Here is a 23,395-nt window from a genome sequence, read left to right as displayed (position 1 = left end):
CCTCTCTTATTTGTTTCTATGCCTCAGTAGACAGTGAAGGCCACATAGCGTTTGTGCAAATTAAACAAGAGGCTATTTTGAGGACATCACTGACGGTGTGTTCCATCACCCTCCTTGGTTTTGTCCAAATGCCAAGGAAGCCGTTTGCGTCTCGCAGGAGTGCACTATGTTATGTTACAGTCTGGTCTTTCTGGCATTGTATTGCGGGGTATATTATGTACTGGGCTCTTCCCAAGTGCACTGGAATTGGCTCTTGACACTGTAGTGCCTAGTTCCCTAACGTGACTTCAAACACTAACACTGAGGTATAAAGTGTGCTGAAGGCACTACATCAGGGAAAACTCGTGCATCCCTCAACATGTTTATAGTGCTCATTTGACACGAGGGTCGTTTACACACGCTGGCAATGTCAGCTGGATCTAACGACCCTCCCGCCAAATGACCGGCACCGAATTGACTTTCGCGCCACACGGGCCGCACCGAAAGGGGGCTCTGCGGCCAAAGTGGTGCGCCAAAACGACCGGCGCCAAAACACAGCGTACTGTCCAGGAAATGAAACAATTTCAAGGACAGTACGTGTGGCTCATGGAATGCACCCGCTATGATAAATCCTATTTACACACAGCTGCCGCCACAACCAAAGTCCTTTACATATGTTTCACTGAATTAATCCCCGCCCATTCCATTTATTATATATTGTGTGGAGAAGCATGTGCGCCAGGCACACAAAACTGCAACAACTGAAAACACAATTTCCCATTGTCCGCTGCCTTTTTGCGTTTCAAAACCCTAAACTACCCCCGCTCAGTGCATTTCTGTTATTGAAATGTGCGGCCAGATCTCACCAGTCGTAGCTATGAAACATGTCATGTTGTTTCTGCACGTCTCTCTTGGAACCATAGGATTGCCCAAGAGTTTCTTAGAATTTCAGCCAAGTACAAACTGCTCAACCAGCGGAGCGCCATGGCAACCGCGGTGAACTGTAAACATTGGGGTGAGATGAGGGCTGGGCTCCCACTCCCTGCGCCCCCGGAAATTCTGCTCCCGAAGCCCGGACTCGCGACAATCCTGCATGTCAGCGTGGATTCTGCACTCGTGCACCCAAGGTGAGTCCGTGAGGATCTCCTCTGCACCCTTCATCACCAATAGACCTTAATTAGAGTGTCCAGTGGCCCCCGGCGTGCAGACACGGCTACCAGAAGACTCCTCCCCATCCTACAGCCACCACCCTTCCCTTAAGGAACATCGTTTTTTTGTTTAATATGCACTTCCGTGTTACTTGTACTGCATAAGTACATTTGTTTGTTTTGCTATCTTTAATGGTGCTGATTTTATCAACCTGAAAAGGCTGAAAGGCTGCGCTGGCCTGGCTTGGATTCGAACCTTGTCCCACACACAGAGTTCTTCTGCAGGAATCCCGGTACAATTATTTCAATCAAGAGGTACTGTTATTTGACTAGCCGTGCCATTTCGAAGTGCGATCAATGTTGTCAAGAATGCTACGTCACCGGCTCTTAAAGGGGACACAAAGCACACTCCTCCTTTTCCATAACAACATACTTACCTACATTCTGTGACCAAAAAGATGTAGGATTTTTCAAGTTTGAAAAATTATAATTCCCATAACAATGACGTCTCAGGAAAATACAAAACATACAAACAGCGCAACATGGAAAGATGTGGAAATGTTAAAATGTATCATTCTGAATGCTAAACCCAAATTGTCGGCAGATGCTGTGTGATGGTGCTACACTCTGCCACTTGCTTTCACTGCTGGTTCACCTAAGGGTTGTCCGGCAAGAGGGCAGGACAGAGTCACGCAGCTGTTAGGTCAGTGGATTGGTCTGAGTGCAATCACAGTAATCACCCAGTCCACTGTATAGACAGACTTATTAATGTGTTGCATGCTCTGTCCTGAAGCCTTCCTTAGATCACATAAATTACCTGCCACTGTAAAAAGTAGTAGGATCTGTCACTGAAATCTGTAGGCAGTAGGGCTGCTTCAAAAGCAGTAGCCTACCGCCTAAATCTGTAGGGTTGGCAAGCATGTAACAATTGAAAAACCGCACACAAACAACAACATAATGTCAACAAAGTCCACTCGCTGTTTCCCTCTGCTCTTTATCCGTGTATCTCATACTCCTGGAAGTATGTGGGCTGATGCCTCGACTCCCTCAATGGGTGTCTTCTTTCCTGTCCTGGCTCCACCAGCTCTCCGTTCTGTTTTCCCCTCCTTCTTGATCACTTTGGGAAATTTCACCACTTCCCATGCGAGGGGCAGTGTCCTCTACATCCTCACCCCATTCGTCCATCCTCGGGCCTGGGCACTCACTTCTCCTGCCTTGTGTCGCTTGACTGTCCTGTGGCGAGCCCATTAGCCTCATGAAGAAAATTGAATTCTTTGTAACAGTGTCTTGGCCATCAGACGCTATTATCATAGACCCTTTCATATCCACCTCCATGGAAGGGATGAGGCTCATGAGGGAGGGCCATCTTTCCTTGTGGGTGCCTCGAGCGCGCCAGGACTTCATCGCCAACTTCTAGCTGATACTCTCTGAGCCCTCTTCTAACACTCTCCCCTTCATTTGCTCCACTCCGTTGCTCGAATACTTCTCAGTCATCAATGATTCCTGGACTTCGATCAACAGGGATCGGGATTCACCCGCTCGGGTATTGTTGGCACAGTGCTTCTGCCGGTGCCACACCTGCCTAACAATACGGCGTTGTTCTCTATTCCAGCAGAAACTGATACTGCACTCGCTTCCTGTACACACCTTGCCCATGAGCAATCCTGTAGACCTTATTCGGGGTGCGCATCAACCGTTCTGCTTCCACATTAGCCCGGGGCCACACTGGAGTCACCTTCCAGTGGTAAAACCCTCAGCTCCTCGGAAAATCAGCCAAACCTTCAATCTGAAATGGGGGCCCACTATCTGCACTCCTTTCCAGTCCCCACTGGTTACATCCTCTTGAATGATCTTAAAACACTCATCCTCTTCCAAAGTCATTCAGCGATATCGAGTTGGGGATGGCAGCTTCTGCAACCAACCGAACAAACTCCAGTGTTCTCCTCTCCTTGACTCGTCATTCTTGTTCGTGGCAGGGGGTGTCGAGACAAATAGTCAGCCGCATTATCAGTGCCAGGACGGTATATCAGGTCGACATTGTATTCTTGCAAGGCCAGCAACCATTTCTCGATGCTGGTTGGAGGTTTGGATAAGGACCCGAACAAGATAGGAAGCAGGGGCTTGTGAGCCATAATCACTGTCACTGGCTTGCCTTAAACATAAAAATGAAAATGCTTACAGCCCCACAGCACTGTGAATGCCTCCCTTCCGATCCGAGTTTACCTCTGCTCTGTGTCTGACAGTGCAATACTTGCATATACCACTGGCCTCACCACCTTCTTCGAGTCTGATTGGGGCAGAACTGCTCCCAGGTGGTCAAACGGGCTCGCATCCACCTCAATGTCGGTCTTCTCTCTGGCGTCAGAAAATGGAGTAGCTCTGTTAGCTGTGAGTGCACTCATAATGTCATTGAACACGGCCTGTTACTGGGGGCATTCCCTGCCAGGTACAGTCGTGTTTAGTGAGATTTCTAAGGGCCTCACAGAGGGTAGCCAAGGTCTGTATGAACCTCCCGTAATAAGTGACCATTCCAAGAAAATTCAGAACTTCGGTCCCATTTTCAGGAGCCCGGGCCTCTAGTATGTCTCTGACCTTGGCCAGATCTGCAGGAATACCTTCCTCCTGCAACCAACAGATGCTCACTTTCAGATCCAGCGAACACCAAGATGTCGTCGCTGATTTTGATGGCACAATGGAGACCTGCCAAAGCACCTTTCACAGCATTTTGAAACACCTCTGCTGCTGATGAAATCCCAAAGTTCAGATGTTTGTACCTGCACAAACCTTTTTGAGTCGTGAAAGTTGTGATATACCTGGAAGCTGGGTTGAGGACTAGCTGGTGATAACCGGCTCTCAAATCCAGTTTGAAGAAGTATCTCACTCTTTGAAAATCAGCTACAGTGTCATCAATAGGAGTAATATGTCGTTCCCTTTTTATCGCCCTGTTGGGGAGGTGCATATCTACACAAATACGTACAGAGTGTGGCTGCTTACGTTTTCTAGCAATCACAATCCACCTTCTCGATGAAATCAATCTGTACCAGTTTATCCAACTCCTGTTTCACCTTTGCTCTGAGATGAAATGGGACTCCCTAGCTTCTCAAAGCCACTGGATGGACTGACTCATCGATGTGTAGGCGGACAGGATCTTTTTTCATCATACCAATGCCAGTGAACACATTATTGAAATGACTCAGTATCGACTGGACGTATTTTACATATGCTACAAATATGAAGTTCACAATGTGCAGTGCTTCTGCCGCCGTACAGCCCAGTAAAGTCACATTACTGAACTTGGTGTCAAAGAAGCTTGCTTTGATGGTCTCACTCTGATGCTGGTCTGGTGCAATGAAAACTCTGTCTAGTGGCAATGGACGTTTCCCTGCTATTGCGAAAATGTAGATACCGGTACTCTTCAGTGGCAGAGCCTCCTGCAACAGTCTGTAGTGAGCATCAGCTGGCACGTTCACCGAGGCTCCTGTGTCGATGAGTATGGGAATATTAGTTCCATGAATCTGCAACACATACTTTGCCTGGCGTTGGTTTCTTTTCCCGAGCTCTAGCATGCTGGAGATGAAGAAGATGTCTTCTTCCTCGTCAGAGTCACCTGGTTGTGTGACCACCTCTTCGGGCTGCTCTACTTGCGTCACTTTCTGTGGTGTCCTCTGGAATTGTTGTCTTGGCCTCACTGCTCCTCTTGAGTGTGATGCTGGTGCCGGGGCACGACAGACTCTCGCAAAATGATTCCCAATTCCACATCTGCCACAGACGTGACCTTTTGCTGGGCATCCTTCTAGGTGAGGGGGGTCATCCCCACATTGGGGGCAGGTGGCCGTGGCCCCACCACAGTTATCATTTTTAACCCATGGAGGTTTCCTTCCCGTCTTGTTCAGTGGTGGAGTACCTACCACACATAATTCCTCCAGCTTGATTGTCTACATGTTGGCATCCATTTTGGATGCCCTAACATCTGCAAGTTCATGTGAATGGCCAATCTCCATCTTGTCTGAGGAGCATCCTTGGGTACGCTGCTGCCGAACCTCCTCCTCTTTGTTTGTTAGGGCACATGAGAGCATACTGTAAGCGACTTCAATTCAACACTACAGCTAAGTCAATGCCTAGTCTGGGATACTGATGGAAGCCCTTATTGATGTATTTTTTATGTCCCGTTCATTTACTCTGGGTGACAACCCTTATATAACACCCCTCTCTCAGAATCCCCCCGACCCTGCTGAGCCAAGAAGTAGGTTTGTTTTGCAAATTAAAAGGTTTATTTGAAAATTAAACAATATATAGATATATCACACTTTTACAATAAATTAATGTTTGATAGCACACTTGTGAAGATGATAGTGATCAACAATGGATAATGTTACAGTGGTACACTCTTTTTGATGGCTTAGAAGTGATATAGAGAGGATAAAGTAGCTGAGAATGCTTTTATGGCTTCAAGGACAATGCAATGATGAATGAAAATGCAGTACAGAAAATAGACTTGATATGACTTCAACAAAAGACAATGTAATCACTTTTCTTTGACAATTCACCCCCCGCCCCCTCTATGCAAGGTAAAGAGATGGGAGGAAAGCACACACTTCTCAGGAATGCAATCAAATATAATTTGTTTATAAGTTCCCCCCTAGCAAGCTTAGAGGAAAACAGGTAAGAGTTTTAAACACAGGCAATATACTTTGATGTGGTATGCAAAGAAGTGAAAAATATGCGAAAAATGCTTTTAATTCCCTATAGGAGGTTCAGGGTAGGTGATAGATACATAAATTAATTCAGGATCACTTTAGCAATGCTCTATGAATGATTGTCAGGTTGCACACGAATTTCAGCAAAGGAAAGCAAGGACAAATATTTTTACACGTGGCTGAAATTAAGCAAAATGTCAAATCGCAGCAAATTTAGTCGCGTGCGTCGAGCGCAATTACGGAGGCACTATAAGGAGTAGGAAGTCGGTTCTAGGCTCGTTGGAAAGCTTAGAATCTTAGCTCCTAGCACAAACAGTTCCGGAGATACAGCTGATTTAGTAAAGGTAGTTCTTCGGATTTGAAATTTTAAAGCTCAGAATGACAGATGACAGTTTTCTGTTTTAAAGATGACAGAATGACACGATTCTAGGAGGAAAGTTCTAATAGGCTACAATAGTTTGGATTAGATTATTTTAAACTAAGAGATTGGTTTTGTCACAGTGCTAGCTGGGTACTCAGACTAGATTTTGGACAGGAATGCGACTTCGTCACTGATCGGGTCAGGATTGGCTGGACTTCTGCTAGCGGTTCTTCACAGCGATCTGGTCTCTGGGTCTCTGGTTCTGTTATCGGTTCTGCTAGCGGTTCTGGATACAGCACTGCTTTCTGGATACTGCTACAGGTTCTTGCAAAAGTTCTTGGCAAAGAATTCAAACAGCTCGCCCGGCTGTTGAATAGTTTGGTTGGTTTTGAGGCCTGCTGAAGAGGATTCAGCTTGTGGATTCAGGCCTCTCTGCTACAAATTCTGGAGTTAATTTCTGGTCTCTGGAGGTTGATGGATTTGAAGTCTGGATCTCTGGATGTGAAGTCTGAAGTCTCCCGGCAAAGCGTCCCACAAGAAAGTGGAAAGTGAATGTCTCTCCCTGGGTTTCAATGTTCCTTTTATGTGTTTTGAAAATGGGTGTGTGCCTGGGCCTAGCTAAGCCTGCCCCTCCCACTTATCATTGGCCAAGCTTTCCTCTCTCCATTGATTGGGGGAAAGAAATGGAGTGTCAGAGTGATGCTGTAAGTTTTATGGTCAGAGGAACCTCCCCTTGTCAACTTGCACACAAATCTATTTCTGACCCAAATACATATTTATCTATGTACCATTTTTCTAATATTATAGGTCCAGTTACCATATTTTCTGGAGCACCAAACCATCCGATCCCTGTCTTTGTACAATGTCGTGTCCACTTATGACAGAATTCTCCCCTTTTCATCCAGATAACGACCTCTAAACCTTTCCAAACTTTACACAAATGTGCACCAGGGATATGGGTTTCAGATGATAAAGAGTCAGATTTTTAACATGCATACATTTGGAGTAACAACCTTTTTTTCCGCTACTATCCCCAAGAACATACCACAGGGTCCTAACACCTCTTAAAATGTGCACAGAAAAATCACAAAAATGATGATGTTATTTATATCATTTTGACAAGTCCGCACTATGAATTATCCATCTTTTTAAAATCATGCTCTGGCCCCAAAGGGGTGTGGTTTTCCAAAGCCCATGGTGGAATTTCTGGTTTATCCACTTCCCCCAAGAGCAGCTTGCCCTCACAGGCACTGCCCCTCCCAGTTTCTCCCAAGAGGAAGCCATTTTACGACCCCCCTTTGCCTGAGTCCAGGACAGAGCTTTGTTCAACTTCCTGCAGTCTGCAGGTACCACTCCCCTAATTCAATCAGAGAGGTGTCACCTCCTTTTGGTGGGGGCAGCAGGATGCAGCCAGGCCTGGGAAGAGTTGTTGAGCCAGTTCAACTCCTGTCGGGGGTAGTTGTCAGGCAGAATTCAGCTAAATGTCACTTTAGTTCCCAGTTTTCTACATTCAAATCCAACTTACAATTTTTGCACATGCAGCTAGAATGCTGATTCCAAGTTCAAAACTATGACATTTAAACAATTGCAACGTATGTGACACTCACAAGTAGGTCACTCATTTATTCTAAACATTTCGATTTTAGTGGCTTTAAACCCAAATTCACTTAAGCTGCTGGCATCCCCAGCTATTTTTTTATATATACATTAAATAATTACTTCCTTCAAGTCATTTCAGAATATAGTTTTACATTGTATCCACCTCTTAGCAAGTCTTTCCTTGGCCTGGTTTGGGTTCATTTGTTCAGTTTTACACAAAAGTCTGGTGGTTTTAAAACGCCGGCTTTCTGATAGTGGTGAGCACCAGTATTGCATCCAATTTTGACATTAAGAAAATAAATTCCCCACAGCTCTGGGTTGCTTTTGGCAATCAGAATTGCCATTCCCAATGGTTTCAGGCTACTATGTGTGTAGCCCAATGGTGGTTTTAGGCAGTGCCCTCCTGTGCTCACAACATAGGCAAAAATGGGTGGCAGCCTATTCTTCATGTTTTCCCTGTGCACTCTCTGGGGAGTTCTGGCCATCATGATGTTTTCAATGCCAGTAATGCACAGTTTTATGGTAGGGCTTGGATGCATGGGTAAAAACATCCCACAATACAGCGATGCAACTTGCGATGGAAAGAGTCTAAAGATTCTCCTTCTTTCTGTTTGGCCACCCTCATCACAAAACGCTCATAGTTGACATTGTTCATTTGTATGAAATATTTCCCCAGGGCAGCCACATCTGCCGCATACGAGTTGTCCACCGGTCTAAGGGTCTTGAAGATCCTGTGTACCGCAGGGCCCGCGGAATATAACAGTCAACTTTTTTGTATGGTCACTCAAATCCCCGGTGGCACCGAAGTACATGTCTAAGCGATCAAACTATAATGTCCACTGTGGGCCTAGACTCGAAGTGGTACCTGCTAAATCAAATTCTGTTAGGGGGGCCACATCTCCCTGTCGATGGGGCATTCTTCCTGCCTCCACGTTTTCACCCTCTCCATCCGAATCTGTGGTGTGCTAGTGGTGACTGCAACTGCCAAGTGAACCAGAGCCTCCAGTGAACCCGTGCCGGACAACAAGCAGCTGGCAGCTTTGATCCGTAGCACTCAGTGTTGTATCCAGCGGTTCTAGGGCTTCCTACTTTCACAGAAGTAGGGACACTGGGGCCACACCACCAAAGCCTCTCTGAACGGGTAGTAGGGTGCACAAAAACGCTGCAGGGAGCCGGGACCCTGACTGATGAGGTTCCAGTCACACCCACCATGCACGTGCTCCCTGGCACCACACAAGCCACTGCAGGCAATGTGCCCATTGGCCTTTCTCTGCGAAGGAACGGAGGGCTCTAAAAAAGAAAATATTTTTTTCTTTTTTTTGTTGAAAACTTCCGATTCCAGAGTGTGCGTCTCACCACTGATGGTGATTACTAACCCTTTCACTTCCCCCCCCTCACACTCAAATTTCAGAGCATTCACTGCACCACCTCCCAACCCGGGTCCACATGTGTAGAGCTCTCTGCTAACGCCTCCCCGCGGCAATGAGGGACGGTCCAGTGGGCAGGATACCATCTCTCACATGGGCTTCCAAGCATGCAGTGCAGGGAAGGACTATCTGATGCTGCCAGCCGCATGGAACATGCAGTACCGGCGTAGCACGGTGGGTTTAGACCCTTGTCACTATTGTTGGAAATCAGACATGGAGACACCAGTCTACTTCGTGGGCTCTGCTTGTGCACTGCCCGTGCCGGCACTGCTTCTTCTTCTTGCTGATAGATTTCTATCCATCAGCAGTGATTTTTGGATACCGAGGCTCGAGCCTCATTACTCCATCTTCTCGGGTTGAGTATGGAGTCATGGGTTTGTATTCTTCTTGGTCTGTGTGGTCTTGCCATAGTAGGGCTGGCTTCACAGGGTCTTCGCAGTGATGGGCCGTGGGTAGCGGTCGAAGGGTTGTTCAACATTCAGCTCGGAACTTGTGACATCGCAACATATCTCCCTCCTCACAGCAAAGCATAACCTTTTATTTGCACAACTTGAGTACATCTAAAAACATAAAAAGAATTGAGAACTTTGCAGCGTATCCTAACTCGAATTGACTACTAAAAATAAAAGAATGCTGAGCGATACGCTTGTATTACCATGCGCAGAACTATTTACAACATATTATCAGAATAGATAAGCCTACAATATTCCTGTCATCGTGGCCGAGCAGGGTAACATAATCTTGATGCCATTTAGGCTGGATCCTATCTCTAGAGTTCACTCTCCTTACATCCCCTTCACACTTCTCAGCACTTTGCTTCTTACCACCTTATTTATTTATTTGTACATTTGTAAAGCGCACAAAGGCAACTAGGCGCTGGCACTTAAGGAGTTGGTTACATTTGCTTAATGATACAGAGGAAAAAGCTTTTTTTGTGGCAGCAATATCACCAGTGACACATCCATTCAGTAGATAACTATTGATGCAATTATTGAATGAGTTTAGTGTGTGTCCTAGTAGTAGTGAGGTAGTTGGTGTAGTCACAAGTGGCTGAGTGGCATGGTGATTGCACGAGGTCAGACCTAAATAGTGCGGTTTTAAAGTTTTTTCTGAATGACCAGTAGGATGTATCATTTCTAAGATATGTAGGGAGTGCGTTCCACATTTTGGGTGCAATCACAGGAAAATGAAATTGTACTAGATTCGATTTTAGGTTCAATTGTTCTTCACTGAGTTTTTTCATGCGATAGATATGGGTGATTATTAACTATGTTATATTGCATTTTTGTATTGCTGTTTTTGTGACAATGATTGTATGAAGAAAAAAGAATAAAACTACAATAAAATAATATATGATTACAAATCAAATTTTCTCCAAATTAATTTGCGTTGAAGGTATTGTATTTTACTCACTTTTAAACAATTAAATGCTAAGAGAGTTAGTAAGCAAATGATGACACAGGCTTGACCACCCCTTTTTTGTTGGTTATACAAAACTTAGCACAGCCCATGGCTGTTGTGGTTCCATTTTATTTCCGATCACGGTGACATTGGTAGTCATGGTCTTGTTCGCTGGGTTCTTTTGTTCTTGTCTCAACGTATTCCTAATTCCCATCAATGGGCAAATACATGCATACCCCAGAAGGGAGAAAAGAGAGAAAAACATATTTATCTTAATGAATCTTTCCACAAACGAATCACAGGTACATTGTTAATCAAGAAACCTTTCAGATTTACAATAAAGGATTGCCCAATAGGTGGTGTGACTATTTGCCCCAACTAACTACACCGTTAAATATGGTCATGAGCGAATTGTTATATTGTTGCATCCCTAATATTGCAATTTAAACGCACTGTAATAACAAAAGGAAACAAGAAAAAAGAAAACCTATTCTTCCAGTGATTTGGAAGGGTTGTAAAAAGGCCTCTCTCTCAGCCATACAGACAGGAAAGGGGAAAAGGGAAGGGGAAAAACCCCACACATCACAAAACAGTCAAATGGCACTATTTAAACCGTAACGCCTATCACTTGCCAGTCATGTCTAGATGACCCAGAGGTCTATTAAAACCTCACACCTCTCTAGGTCCTGCCTGAATTCCTCAAGACAAAGCCTACCTGAGATGACTCAATTGGGCAGTCTTTTCAATTGAACTACTGTCGTCCAGTGGTGCTGATATCTTAGCTTCCCTATGATGGGAACTCTGCAGGATCGGTCTTTATTCTTGGTGGTTTCACCTGCAATTACCATATTATGTATGTAAGTACATGTGCTAAACAATAAACACACACTATCTTTCTTTTGCAGTTTTATTCCAATACAGAGGTGCTCAGTAGTGCACTGGAGCCATACAGCCGTAGCTCATGTGAGCCCATTTACCTGAAATGAAGGTCGCAGACAACTGGGGTCTTGCGAGGTGAGGTCATGCGGTCCCTCTCCCAAGCTTAATTCAACAGAGAAGTATATGCCTCGTGGATCCGTATTTTGTGTCCCCAGAGTGGCTACTCCCACAGAGAGGGGAGTTGTTGTTGCTATCTGAAAACCAAGAACATAAATGTTTCACTATATGGTGCGTAACTAGAGCCAAACCAGTGCCCTCCCGTCTTGTAGGTCATTGTCCACTGTGCACCCCGTTTGTATAAATGTCACTAAACCCGTTAGGAGAGACAGCAAGACCGATTGCTGTCTCCCGAACGGTTCGCTGCCAGACTCCCAGCTGTGGTAGTCCTCGTGCCCCATACCTACTTGAGGGATGGTATGCCCAAAGATTTCCAGGTCCAGCAAACCGGTTGCTGAGCCCGGAAAATGTCTGCCGCCTTCTGGGAAAAAAAAGGTTTTCCTCACACTGAAAGAGGAAACTGAGGCTCGAAAGGGTTCCGACCATGGTGACCCGCCTGCTAAACCCGAGCAGAGGTGTCCCTTACCTGCACAAAACACGGTGCCTAAATCGACTCGGATCTTTCACGGAAACAAAATCCCTGTTTACCATCGCCGCATAATCCATCTGGCTGTACAGGGAGAAGTTTGTCAATCACCTGACATCTCTTTGTAGCCATACGTGGTCGCCAATGCGGCTCACGTTCACATGTGATTTTGGTGCCCATGCTAAATCGTGCAGCGCTTCAAATCCCTCGTACCGGTTCCGGCAACCCGCGTGGTGCCACCATGTTAAAGTGGTCTGTACTATGGCCACTAATCATTTGCAATTAACACCATTTTTTAAAAGATGTGTGAAAGTGTCTAAATTTCCTTACTCCTAAAGCACTAGCCAGTTGCTCATAGTATCAAGGCTACCAACGCCATGGCCAGTATTTCTCTTAGAGGCGTTAATGGACACCTCCGTTTTTGATTGACCCTGCATACTCAGACCGCATCGAGTGCACCTGGCCAGATAAAAAAAGGGGCAAGTTGGCCAATGGATAGTCGCGCCATGACGCACATTGTCCATTGGTGGGTGGTTTGCACAGTTGGTCCTTTAGACCCCACAATTTTCAAAAAGACTTGCTCTGGACATGGTCCCCTGGCCCTGATGGGGGGCGAGGAGCGGAGGGGCCATGGAAACGACCATGGATAGGGCAACTTTTCCAACTCCGGCTGCCACACGTTAATGTGCTAACAACATGGGCCATTGTATATCCTCATTGAGGCCAGTTTCATGTGTTTATAACCGATGGAACCAACGTTCCAGTTTAAGCAACCTATATTGCATAGAATATTGGCTTTTGTCCCGCCTCAATTGATCAGCTACAGCCCAAAGTAGCTCTTCCTCTGTGTGATTTTCTGCCAAAAAGTGAGACACAAAACGTGCTCTGGTGTTCCGCATCCTAATTCGTGACCTGTATTCACAAATACGGGTGGTTATTTTCTGGTTGGCATACCTACATTTAACAGTTCGCACAGACATCTAATCACATAGATCACATTGCTTGATTGCCAAGTGACACTTGCAGTCTAATACGTAGAGGATGTAACATTTCAATGCTGAGGTGTACAGTCTATTACATGAATAGACACATTATGCATATAACAATGCTAATGTCTAAGAGAGAGAAATATAATGAGCAATATGTATTCAACTGTGGTAAATATTCTTCAATTATAATATAAAAGACGAAGACTCTAGGTTTATTGCTGGCTTCCAAAAAGGAGACAATATCCAATGTCCTTGCAAATACCAGAGTATTTTTTAAACTAAACTATTACAATAAATCCAAAGGAATAATGGTACTCCAATTAAGTATCAAATGTCCAGACAAACATACTCTACATTTGTCAATATCATGAGCTAGTGTTTGAACTGAAGGAACCGTATTACAACATTAAAAAGTATACAACCATAGATTATACATTCTGAAGAAAAAGTTGCATTGGGATAACAAACCAGAATCAATTTAAGTAGTTAATATAAATAGCTCTCAAATGTACAGTGGATATTCATCCTAATCATTGTACAATTTTTGCAACACAGACGTTAATGAACCAGTGTAAATTGAACTGTTCATTCATTCCATTAGGCATTACAGTGTCTAGGCAGTCTATCCAAAATGACTCTCTGGGACTATTTCCTGCTCAGATCACCTCCTCTAGATGAATTCCGTACTACCTCTAGTACAATAAATCTCATTAGTGCCAGAGTGGGATTTTTCTAGAAAAATTCCTAGTTAGTGGAGATTTCATATTACCATCCTGATGTGGGTTTAGCCAATCAAGTCTCACGTTCCTGGCAGTCTGGTCCACATAGAGTAAGCACCAGGGACATTTTATGGCATAGATTGCACTCTGGGTGTTACATGTGGCATAATCCTTAAATTTTATTCTTTCCTCTGAATGTGGGTGAGTATTGCCTCTTTGAATGTTATTGCAATGACTACAATTTATATAAGGGGAAGGTTCCTGTCTACGGTTTGGCTAACGTACTTTAAATCAATGTAGGTGGTGTCTCAGCTTTAACCAACATGTCTCTAAGGTTGCAGCCTCTTTTGTATGATATTAATGGTGGACTAGGCTAAATTGGGCATCCATGCTCAGAATTTTCCAGTTCTTCCTCATGAATCTAGAGCTCTGAAAACGTTGTTTCGAATGGTACTGACATACACTAAAGGGGGGGTCAAATTGGTGGGTAGTTTTTTTGAAGTAGTTCTCTTGTGTTTCTTGCTAATGCTTTTCTGCTCATTGCCTTAAGGATCTCTCTTGGACAACCTCGAACGATTAATCTGTTAGATAAGGCACTACATTCTTTCTCCAGCTCTATTGGGTCATTAATGATTCGTCTTAGTCTCAAGAAAGGACTGAAAGGCCAGTTGTTCAGTAAGGGTTTTGGATGAAAACTGTTAAATTGTAAAGTGTTGTTAACATTAGGGCTTTTATGGTAAATTGTTGTCTGTAATGCGTTGTCAATTAAATGTATTTCCACATCTAAAAAGTCAAGCTTGGGGTTCTCAATTTCCATTCTAAATGTAATCCATGGGTGTATGTTATTTAAGGAATACCGAAAGTCAAAAAGTTCATCCAGTGTGCCACTCCATATTCCAAAAATGTCATTGATGCAACCTTCCAAGTAATTATTTTTTCAGACCAGAGTAATCAAAACATGTTGAGGCTCAAAGTGATGCATGAAGGTATTAGCATATGATGGGCCATCGATGTCCCCATTGAAGTGCCAGAGGTTTGTGGACAGAAGTGATTGTCAAATCTGAAGAAGTCCTGGAATTGAACAGTGTGAAATAGTTCCATTACAACATGTTTATTGGCGGGAAAGGCATCCTCTTTAAGTAAACTACTTTGTCATGAGACGAGCCTCAAGGAATCGCCACAGAGTTCCATGTGGATAATGAGACGCAGTTTACTTTCTCATGCCTGAGATCAAATATTGCCACCTAATCTGGCAAAATTACAGCTATCAGTTTATCTGGATTCTTGTGAGTGTGCTGCAAGATGTGGCTCTAGGGTGCAGCAGATATGCTTCCTTAGCTTAGCAGGAGAATGCTTCCACAACCAGAGTCCTAACCCATGCAATATCTGAAGAAAGGGCACTACTTTTATTGCATACCATTGTACCATGTTGTACTGTCTTGAGTGGTGCTGTTTAGAGATAATCAGTGCTTTATGAAGTCCTGATAGATGGCGTTTATTGACCCCGGCTGTTATTTGGGAAAGGCATAGCTGGCCTTTTATACTGTTCTATAGCTATGTTAAAACATTTTTTCTTTTTTTTCTTTAGTAGAATATAGTCAGAGGGCCTCATTACGACCTGTTCGGAATGCGTTTAACGGCGCTGGTAATGGTGCTGGCGCTGTTAAACGCTTTCAGCACTATTACGAGGTTCCCTCGCGGGACCCTATGTGGACGTCTGGTTTTACCAGACGTCCAGAGCGGGTCCCGCAAGGGGACCAGGGAGCTAACAACGGGCCGGTCGTAATCGGCCCGTTCTTAGCTCCCGCACCCATTCCCATTGAGCCCTATAGGTGCTCAAATGAGAATGGGGAAGGACCGGGCCCTGGTCCCTGTAGGAGGAATTACCGGGCCTTCCAAACTCGGAATGGCCCGGTTATTCCCCATTCAGGGAACCCGAACCCGATTTTGGAGGCAGCCACGCCCTTATGGCTGCCTCCAAAGTCGTAATGAGGCCCAGAGACTTTTTTATACATTTACCATAAACAAACAGAGTAAAAAAATTGCAGCAATAGTAGCACTAAAAGGACCATCAGCAGGTTCAAGAATAAAACACCATAGAGAACCCCATTTACAAAATTAAATTTCTTCAATCCTTTGTGAAATTAATTCCCATAGCTTTGTGCCATGGTGAATTAAGTTCATGTCATTACTTACCATGACATTAGCTGACATAACGATCCCAGAGTTCCCTGCAATTGATAAAATCAACATTACGATTATCGTATGGCAACCAGGCCCTTCTATGCAGACCACTGAAGCTTTCACTTTTCATGATTAGATGCTTTGCCCTTTCCAGGGTTTCCTCACCACAAAATCTGCACACACGCTCTGATCTAGGAATACCACTGCGTGATACAGTAACTTCCCAAGAATTAACCATGTTAAATTTCACTTTCAGGAAGATCCGGAGAAGTTTGTGGTTAGGAAAAGAAAGGAAATGTGATGGATTAGAGATGTGATTCATCAGCGAGAAGACTTGGTGGGCAGGTCAACCCGGGTTTGTTCATAGCCGAAATCTAGAATACATTTGTTTACATTTTGTTTGTAGAGGCTATGACTCGTGTTAGCAGGGACATCACTCAGCCTAAGGGACCACTTATTAGCCAGGTGAAATAACAGCTCCATCACACTACCTTCCAAGAAGGAAGCTAGTGTCACATAGCCATTCACAATCCATGGCAACCAAGAGGAGGCAGGAGCAGTTAGAGTTTTATGGTGATAGTTGAGTTGACGTGTCACTAAAACAGAACTTAATCTGCACAATTTAAGTTCCGGCAAGATATATTCTACCAGCGCATTGAGCAGGAGCCTTAACAGCATTTTAAGAGATTTGCTTTCAAGAAAGTCCAACTTTCGTCAGGATTTATGAGCGCCAAATGTCTGCCCCATCGGTGAATATTGGGACACATTTGGCTTTATATACTTTCAATATCGACACGAGAGAGAGCCCACCATGTTTATAGGAAACGGCTCTTAACGTGCCCACATGCTTCTCAATTGCATGCTTGACTGAGTTCAATTGGACTATCCAATTCAATTGCTGATCTATTTGTTTCTACTTTGGCCTCCATTTACCTTTTTAGATTTTAAAGAAGGGGGATGAAAACACATGCAGGCTCATCATGAGTTTGCCGGTCTGGAAATAAGGTACCAGCCCCTTTTCCAGACCGGCAAACTCCAGGTCTGCCGGTATGGGCTGTGATCTACTGGCAGGCCTGACCTGCCAGTAGTTCAGGCCCCTACCGGCAGACAGTTGCCCCAATCACCTGCACCGGTATTACCGGTTCCTGTGATTGCAGCATCCCCATCCCATGGAATCCTATGGGACTCCATTGGGATGGGGATGGGTATTTACAGGCATCTCCGCCACCAGTAATATCCTGGTAATACCAGGATATTGGGTGGCAGAGACAGTATTACCTGCGGGATACCGGGGGACTTGTAATGAACCCCAAGGTCTTCGTTCTACTGGTGTTAATTTGGAGTCCATTGTCGTTGGCAAATCCGCTAAGTAGTCATAGTTGCTCCTGAAGACCCGTCAGAGTGCTGTGAAGCAAGACAAGGTCATCGGCATACCCTAGCCAATTGATGGAGGATAAACGTGGTCTAGGGCGGAAGACAGCCGCGGACAAGGAAAAAACTGTGGAACGTTCCAAAAAGCTACACGTTAAAGAGAGAAGGTGCAAGAATGCAACCTTGCCTCGATACAAGTGAGTATTCCAATCAGGAGCCCTTGCCTTGTCTATTTAGTCCAACCCGTTCTCTAGTATCACTGAACAGAGCCATAATTATTCACAATAACCCCAAGGGGATATTCCATCCAACAAGTTTGCGCCAACGAAGCTCTCTCTGCACAGTGAAAGCTCTCTTGCGCTCTGGAACACTTGTGTATGAGCATGATACAAATCAAATATCATATCAGTGTCAAACACAGAGCTAAAATCTATGAAGGATACGCATCCCGACTGCTTGCAGATAAGCCTTGCCTGTTGGATGGCAGTCACTAAGGCAATAATATTGTCCAATGCGTTGGATGACTTCCTAAACCCAGTCTGATTTATTGGGATGATGCTATTTGAATCTATCCAAGTATTTAGCTCCTATAACAAAACCGGTGGAAAGATTTCGGAGGAAACATCCAGTATGGCTAGAATCCTGTAATTCGAAGGCTCTGCGTGTGAACCTTTTTTGTGGACAGGGATAATAATACTCTCTGTGCATGAAGACAGTAAAATGTTGGACTTGCTAATAAGCAGAAATAGTTTATGCAGGATGTTAGCCCACCAATGTGGTCTCTTTTGTAATATAAGATTGAAAAGTCCTTTAAGACCAGGAGCAGGAGAGGACTTAGTGCGCAGTATGACTGTACGCAGGTCAGGTATTTGCAGTGAGTATGTCCATGAGCTCATGCTGGTATCGATATCTGCATTCATACCAGGGGCACGGACTATGGAACTGACTATAAACCCGTTCCAAGTAATTTGAGAGGCTCCATTAAGTAAAAACAGGGCCTGATCTGATTGATTAATAATGTGCCAAAAACCTTTGACATCATTTGTATGAGAATAGAGTGCGAGAGTGTGCCAACATCTAGGTTGTCTGAGCCAAGGTTTGCACCTATATTTCCTTACGTGCACCGCCTTAATGTAGACTTCAGAGGCTAGACACAGACAAGCAAGGTTCTCTTGCTAAAGTTTCTATCTAAGTTATTCACAGATAAAATACTTGGGATACCATGCTTTTTGGACTTAAATAATTAATCTTCTTGTGATAGAATGTCATTGTTATATGATGATTTATTTTGTGTTATGTCACAGCCGGTGGATCAACTGACAACTCAGGACTCGAATGATGTGATTGTAACAGATTTATTTTATAACAGAAATAAGCCCAGCGATAAGGAATGGTATTAGTCAATGCTTGAAGGAATTTTAAAGGAAACAACACATTTGAAATTCCAGCTTCCTCGAGGACCTTTGCCTGTCAGTCTGTCCCTCACTTCCCTCTGACTCTGCCGAATGGCAGTCAAACAAAAGTCAAGCATAGTCAATGGAGTTTCAGGAGTCTCCTGCACCTTCTTTTTGGCTGGGTTGGGTCTTCTCATTTGCAATGCAATCAGGATGCAGAGTTCTCCACAGATAGTCCTCCCCACCTGCCAGACTTGTGGGGCCCAGACTTGCCAACGTTATTGCCAACCCTGGTTTATATGTCTGCAGATCTCACTGGGTCCAGGGAGCCTTGGGTAAGATCACAGGAATGTTGTACGTCAGCAAGAGATGGTCAAGTGTTTCTTCTGCAGGATCTCCCCATTCTCATTCTGAAGCTCCTGGTCTAATGCACGTGCTTCCTTAATTCCACTCCGTTTCTCCTCCACTACAACTTGCACCAATCAGGCCCTCTTTCTTCTAGCCTTATTCCTCTTCCTTTTCTTACTCCTCTTCCCTCCAGCTCTGTTCCACCTACTCTTCCTCCTCCTGCACTGTCCTTCCTTTCCCAGCAACTCCTGCTTTCTCAACTTCCTTCTGCCTCCTGCCTTCTGCTCCCTTGCTCGCCTCACCTAACATTGGTATCACCCTGCTCCATTGAACACCCTGATCTGGCTTTTTAAGTTTCTTCAGACCCACCACCTCAGTCCACAAAGGCCTGATCAGCTGTGGTGTGCTGTTCACACCACCCAGGGATTGGTGACTATAGTTTGAATTCGATACTCCAGCCATTCCGATTGATCCTGTCATTGACAACTTTTTGCTGTGGAACAAATTGCCAAAATAGACAACCGCCATCTTGCTTTCCATACAACGTTGGGCACCGCGGCTGATTTGTCTCTCCTTCATAACATTCCACGGTTCAGAACAGTGTCATCCCAGTCCCACAGTCAACGTTCCTACACTTTCGTGAGCAATCTGCGGGAGTAACCCGCGGTCCTCCTAATGTGCCTATCATCCTGGGGCATTTGATATGCAAGACAAGTTGGTTGGCCTCAAGCCGTGGTTTGGAGGAAGGGGTCTGTGGCCTCTGCATCTATTCCTCTTATGATCGCTATATCACGTGGCTGGCAGTGGCATCCAACACCCATGGTCTCTCCTGCCCCATCGACTAATCCAAGACCTGGGACTTTGTCACAGATGTCTTTGGGGAGGTGATGTTGAATTTTAGGAGCAGACACACATTTATGGTGGATGTGTAGCAAGATAATATGTTTGTGAGAGGAATTACTTTTTGTGTTTTTGAACTGTTTATTTAAGGTGTGACATGAGATTTTATGCAATTTTGGTTTAAGTGCAGTGTGCCACTATTTAGGAATACAAGTATGTCTTTCTAGTTTTTACGACTTGAGTGAGTTTGCGTTTGAGACATATTTATGCTTCTAGAATTTGAAATGTGGAAAGGAAGAGATAAAATGTACATAATTCAGATTTACACCGAGGGATCTTTGTGCCTGTGGTTTGTATGCTTGGGTGTAAGCTTCTATGGGTTGGCGACACCCTAGCTTTGGAGCAATCGTCTCATGAATAGAAAGGCATAAGCCGGTCCTCAGTCTGGGAGTTTAGTTTTCAAGCAGCAGAATCTAAGCTCACACAGAACACACTGGGAAGTGAATGGTGTTCGTTCAGAAAATGATTTCTTTCTGTGCTTTTCTTCTGATGTAGGATGAGAAAGCAATTTCCTGCAGCCTGGTCCTAAATTCTGGGAACATCTTCACACAAGCATGATCTTCGGCCAGATACCCGGCTCAATAAAGAAGGCACTGATCTGCATTCTTAACCTCTGGAAACAGATTTGGGTTAGTAATTTGTAGTTTTGTTTTTTAAATGAGCAAAAAAAATATAAGATTTGCGCATTTATATATTCACTGAAAATAAGTAGTTAAAGGCACATTATGGTTAAGTTGCACTAATAAAAACCTTTAAAATACAATGGAAACTGTTTGTTAAAGGGTCATTATGGTTACAAGTAAAACTGAAAAACCCTATATATATATATATATATATATATATATATGGTGAGAAAAAAAGGAGGAGAGGGGCGCACTCCAGTTCCCTGCACAGTACACCTTCTCAGCCACAGGTGTTCTCCTCCGACCGGTTTCTGTGCCAATACACGTCATCAGGGAGGCTGTCTTTAGCTTGCAGCTCACAGCAAGTGCAGGTGTTAACACTTAGTGAGGATTGTACTGCAAGGACTTCTGGTAGCTGTAGTCATCAGGTTTGCAGGGAACAGACTCCCACCCAATCCCACAGTGGGGAAAGGGGGGGGAGTAGCCTACAGTGAGGCACTCCAAAGTTGGGCATAAATTACCCCGGTGCAGCACCCTACAAGATTTCTGAAGATTCCACCCTTCAGAAAACTTGGAAATATGGTGAGAAAAAAAGGAGGAGAGGGGCGCACTCCAGTTCCCTGCACAGTACACCTTCTCAGCCACAGGTGTTCTCCTCCGACCGGTTTCTGTGCCAATACACGTCATCAGGGAGGCTGTCTTTAGCTTGCAGCTCACAGCAAGTGCAGGTGTTAACACTTAGTGAGGATTGTACTGCAAGGACTTCTGGTAGCTGTAGTCATCAGGTTTGCAGGGAACAGACTCCCACCCAATCCCACAGTGGGGAAAGGGGGGGGAGTAGCCTACAGTGAGGCACTCCAAAGTTGGGCATAAATTACCCCGGTGCAGCACCCTACAAGATTTCTGAAGATTCCACCCTTCAGAAAACTTGGAAATATGGTGAGAAAAAAAGGAGGAGAGGGGCGCACTCCAGTTCCCTGCACAGTACACCTTCTCAGCCACAGGTGTTCTCCTCCGACCGGTTTCTGTGCCAATACACGTCATCAGGGAGGCTGTCTTTAGCTTGCAGCTCACAGCAAGTGCAGGTGTTAACACTTAGTGAGGATTGTACTGCAAGGACTTCTGGTAGCTGTAGTCATCAGGTTTGCAGGGAACAGACTCCCACCCAATCCCACAGTGGGGAAAGGGGGGGGAGTAGCCTACAGTGAGGCACTCCAAAGTTGGGCATAAATTACCCCGGTGCAGCACCCTACAAGATTTCTGAAGATTCCACCCTTCAGAAAACTTGGAAATATGGTGAGAAAAAAAGGAGGAGAGGGGCGCACTCCAGTTCCCTGCACAGTACACCTTCTCAGCCACAGGTGTTCTCCTCCGACCGGTTTCTGTGCCAATACACGTCATCAGGGAGGCTGTCTTTAGCTTGCAGCTCACAGCAAGTGCAGGTGTTAACACTTAGTGAGGATTGTACTGCAAGGACTTCTGGTAGCTGTAGTCATCAGGTTTGCAGGGAACAGACTCCCACCCAATCCCACAGTGGGGAAAGGGGGGGGAGTAGCCTACAGTGAGGCACTCCAAAGTTGGGCATAAATTACCCCGGTGCAGCACCCTACAAGATTTCTGAAGATTCCACCCTTCAGAAAACTTGGAAATATGGTGAGAAAAAAAGGAGGAGAGGGGCGCACTCCAGTTCCCTGCACAGTACACCTTCTCAGCCACAGGTGTTCTCCTCCGACCGGTTTCTGTGCCAATACACGTCATCAGGGAGGCTGTCTTTAGCTTGCAGCTCACAGCAAGTGCAGGTGTTAACACTTAGTGAGGATTGTACTGCAAGGACTTCTGGTAGCTGTAGTCATCAGGTTTGCAGGGAACAGACTCCCACCCAATCCCACAGTGGGGAAAGGGGGGGGAGTAGCCTACAGTGAGGCACTCCAAAGTTGGGCATAAATTACCCCGGTGCAGCACTCTACAAGATTTCTGAAGATTCCACCCTTCAGAAAACTTGGAAATATGGTGAGAAAAAAAGGAGGAGAGGGGCGCACTCCAGTTCCCTGCACAGTACACCTTCTCAGCCACAGGTGTTCTCCTCCGACCGGTTTCTGTGCCAATACACGTCATCAGGGAGGCTGTCTTTAGCTTGCAGCTCACAGCAAGTGCAGGTGTTAACACTTAGTGAGGATTGTACTGCAAGGACTTCTGGTAGCTGTAGTCATCAGGTTTGCAGGGAACAGACTCCCACCCAATCCCACAGTGGGGAAAGGGGGGGGAGTAGCCTACAGTGAGGCACTCCAAAGTTGGGCATAAATTACCCCGGTGCAGCACCCTACAAGATTTCTGAAGATTCCACCCTTCAGAAAACTTGGAAATATGGTGAGAAAAAAAGGAGGAGAGGGGCGCACTCCAGTTCCCTGCACAGTACACCTTCTCAGCCACAGGTGTTCTCCTCCGACCGGTTTCTGTGCCAATACACGTCATCAGGGAGGCTGTCTTTAGCTTGCAGCTCACAGCAAGTGCAGGTGTTAACACTAATGAGGATTGTACTGCAAGGACTTCTGGTAGCTGTAGTCATCAGGTTTGCAGGGAACAGACTCCCACCCAATCCCACAGTGGGGAAAGGGGGGGGAGTAGCCTACAGTGAGGCACTCCAAAGTTGGGCATAAATTACCCCGGTGCAGCACCCTACAAGATTTCTGAAGATTCCACCCTTCAGAAAACTTGGAAATATGGTGAGAAAAA

General features: G+C 45.1%; 1 protein-coding gene across 1 annotated transcript in view; it reads left to right on the top strand.

Annotated features, from left to right (window-relative positions):
• The first annotated feature begins 1,004 nt into the window (after positions 1–1,004).
• Positions 1,005–23,395, top strand: part of LOC138503125 (uncharacterized) — a 253,579-nt gene continuing 231,188 nt past the window's right edge. The window contains exons 1-2 of the mRNA XM_069622643.1: positions 1,005–1,106; positions 20,535–20,668. Of these exons, the coding sequence (XP_069478744.1) occupies positions 20,594–20,668 (75 nt within the window). The 5' untranslated portion in view covers positions 1,005–1,106; positions 20,535–20,593. The remainder of the gene's footprint in view (positions 1,107–20,534; positions 20,669–23,395) is intronic.

The sequence above is a fragment of the Ambystoma mexicanum genome, chromosome 11, assembly GCF_040938575.1.
Source record: "Ambystoma mexicanum isolate Mex_15411 chromosome 11, UKY_AmexF1_1, whole genome shotgun sequence".
Taxonomy (NCBI): domain Eukaryota; kingdom Metazoa; phylum Chordata; class Amphibia; order Caudata; family Ambystomatidae; genus Ambystoma; species Ambystoma mexicanum.
Note: the sequence above shows the minus strand (reverse complement) of the source record. Positions and strands in the feature narration are given on the sequence as shown.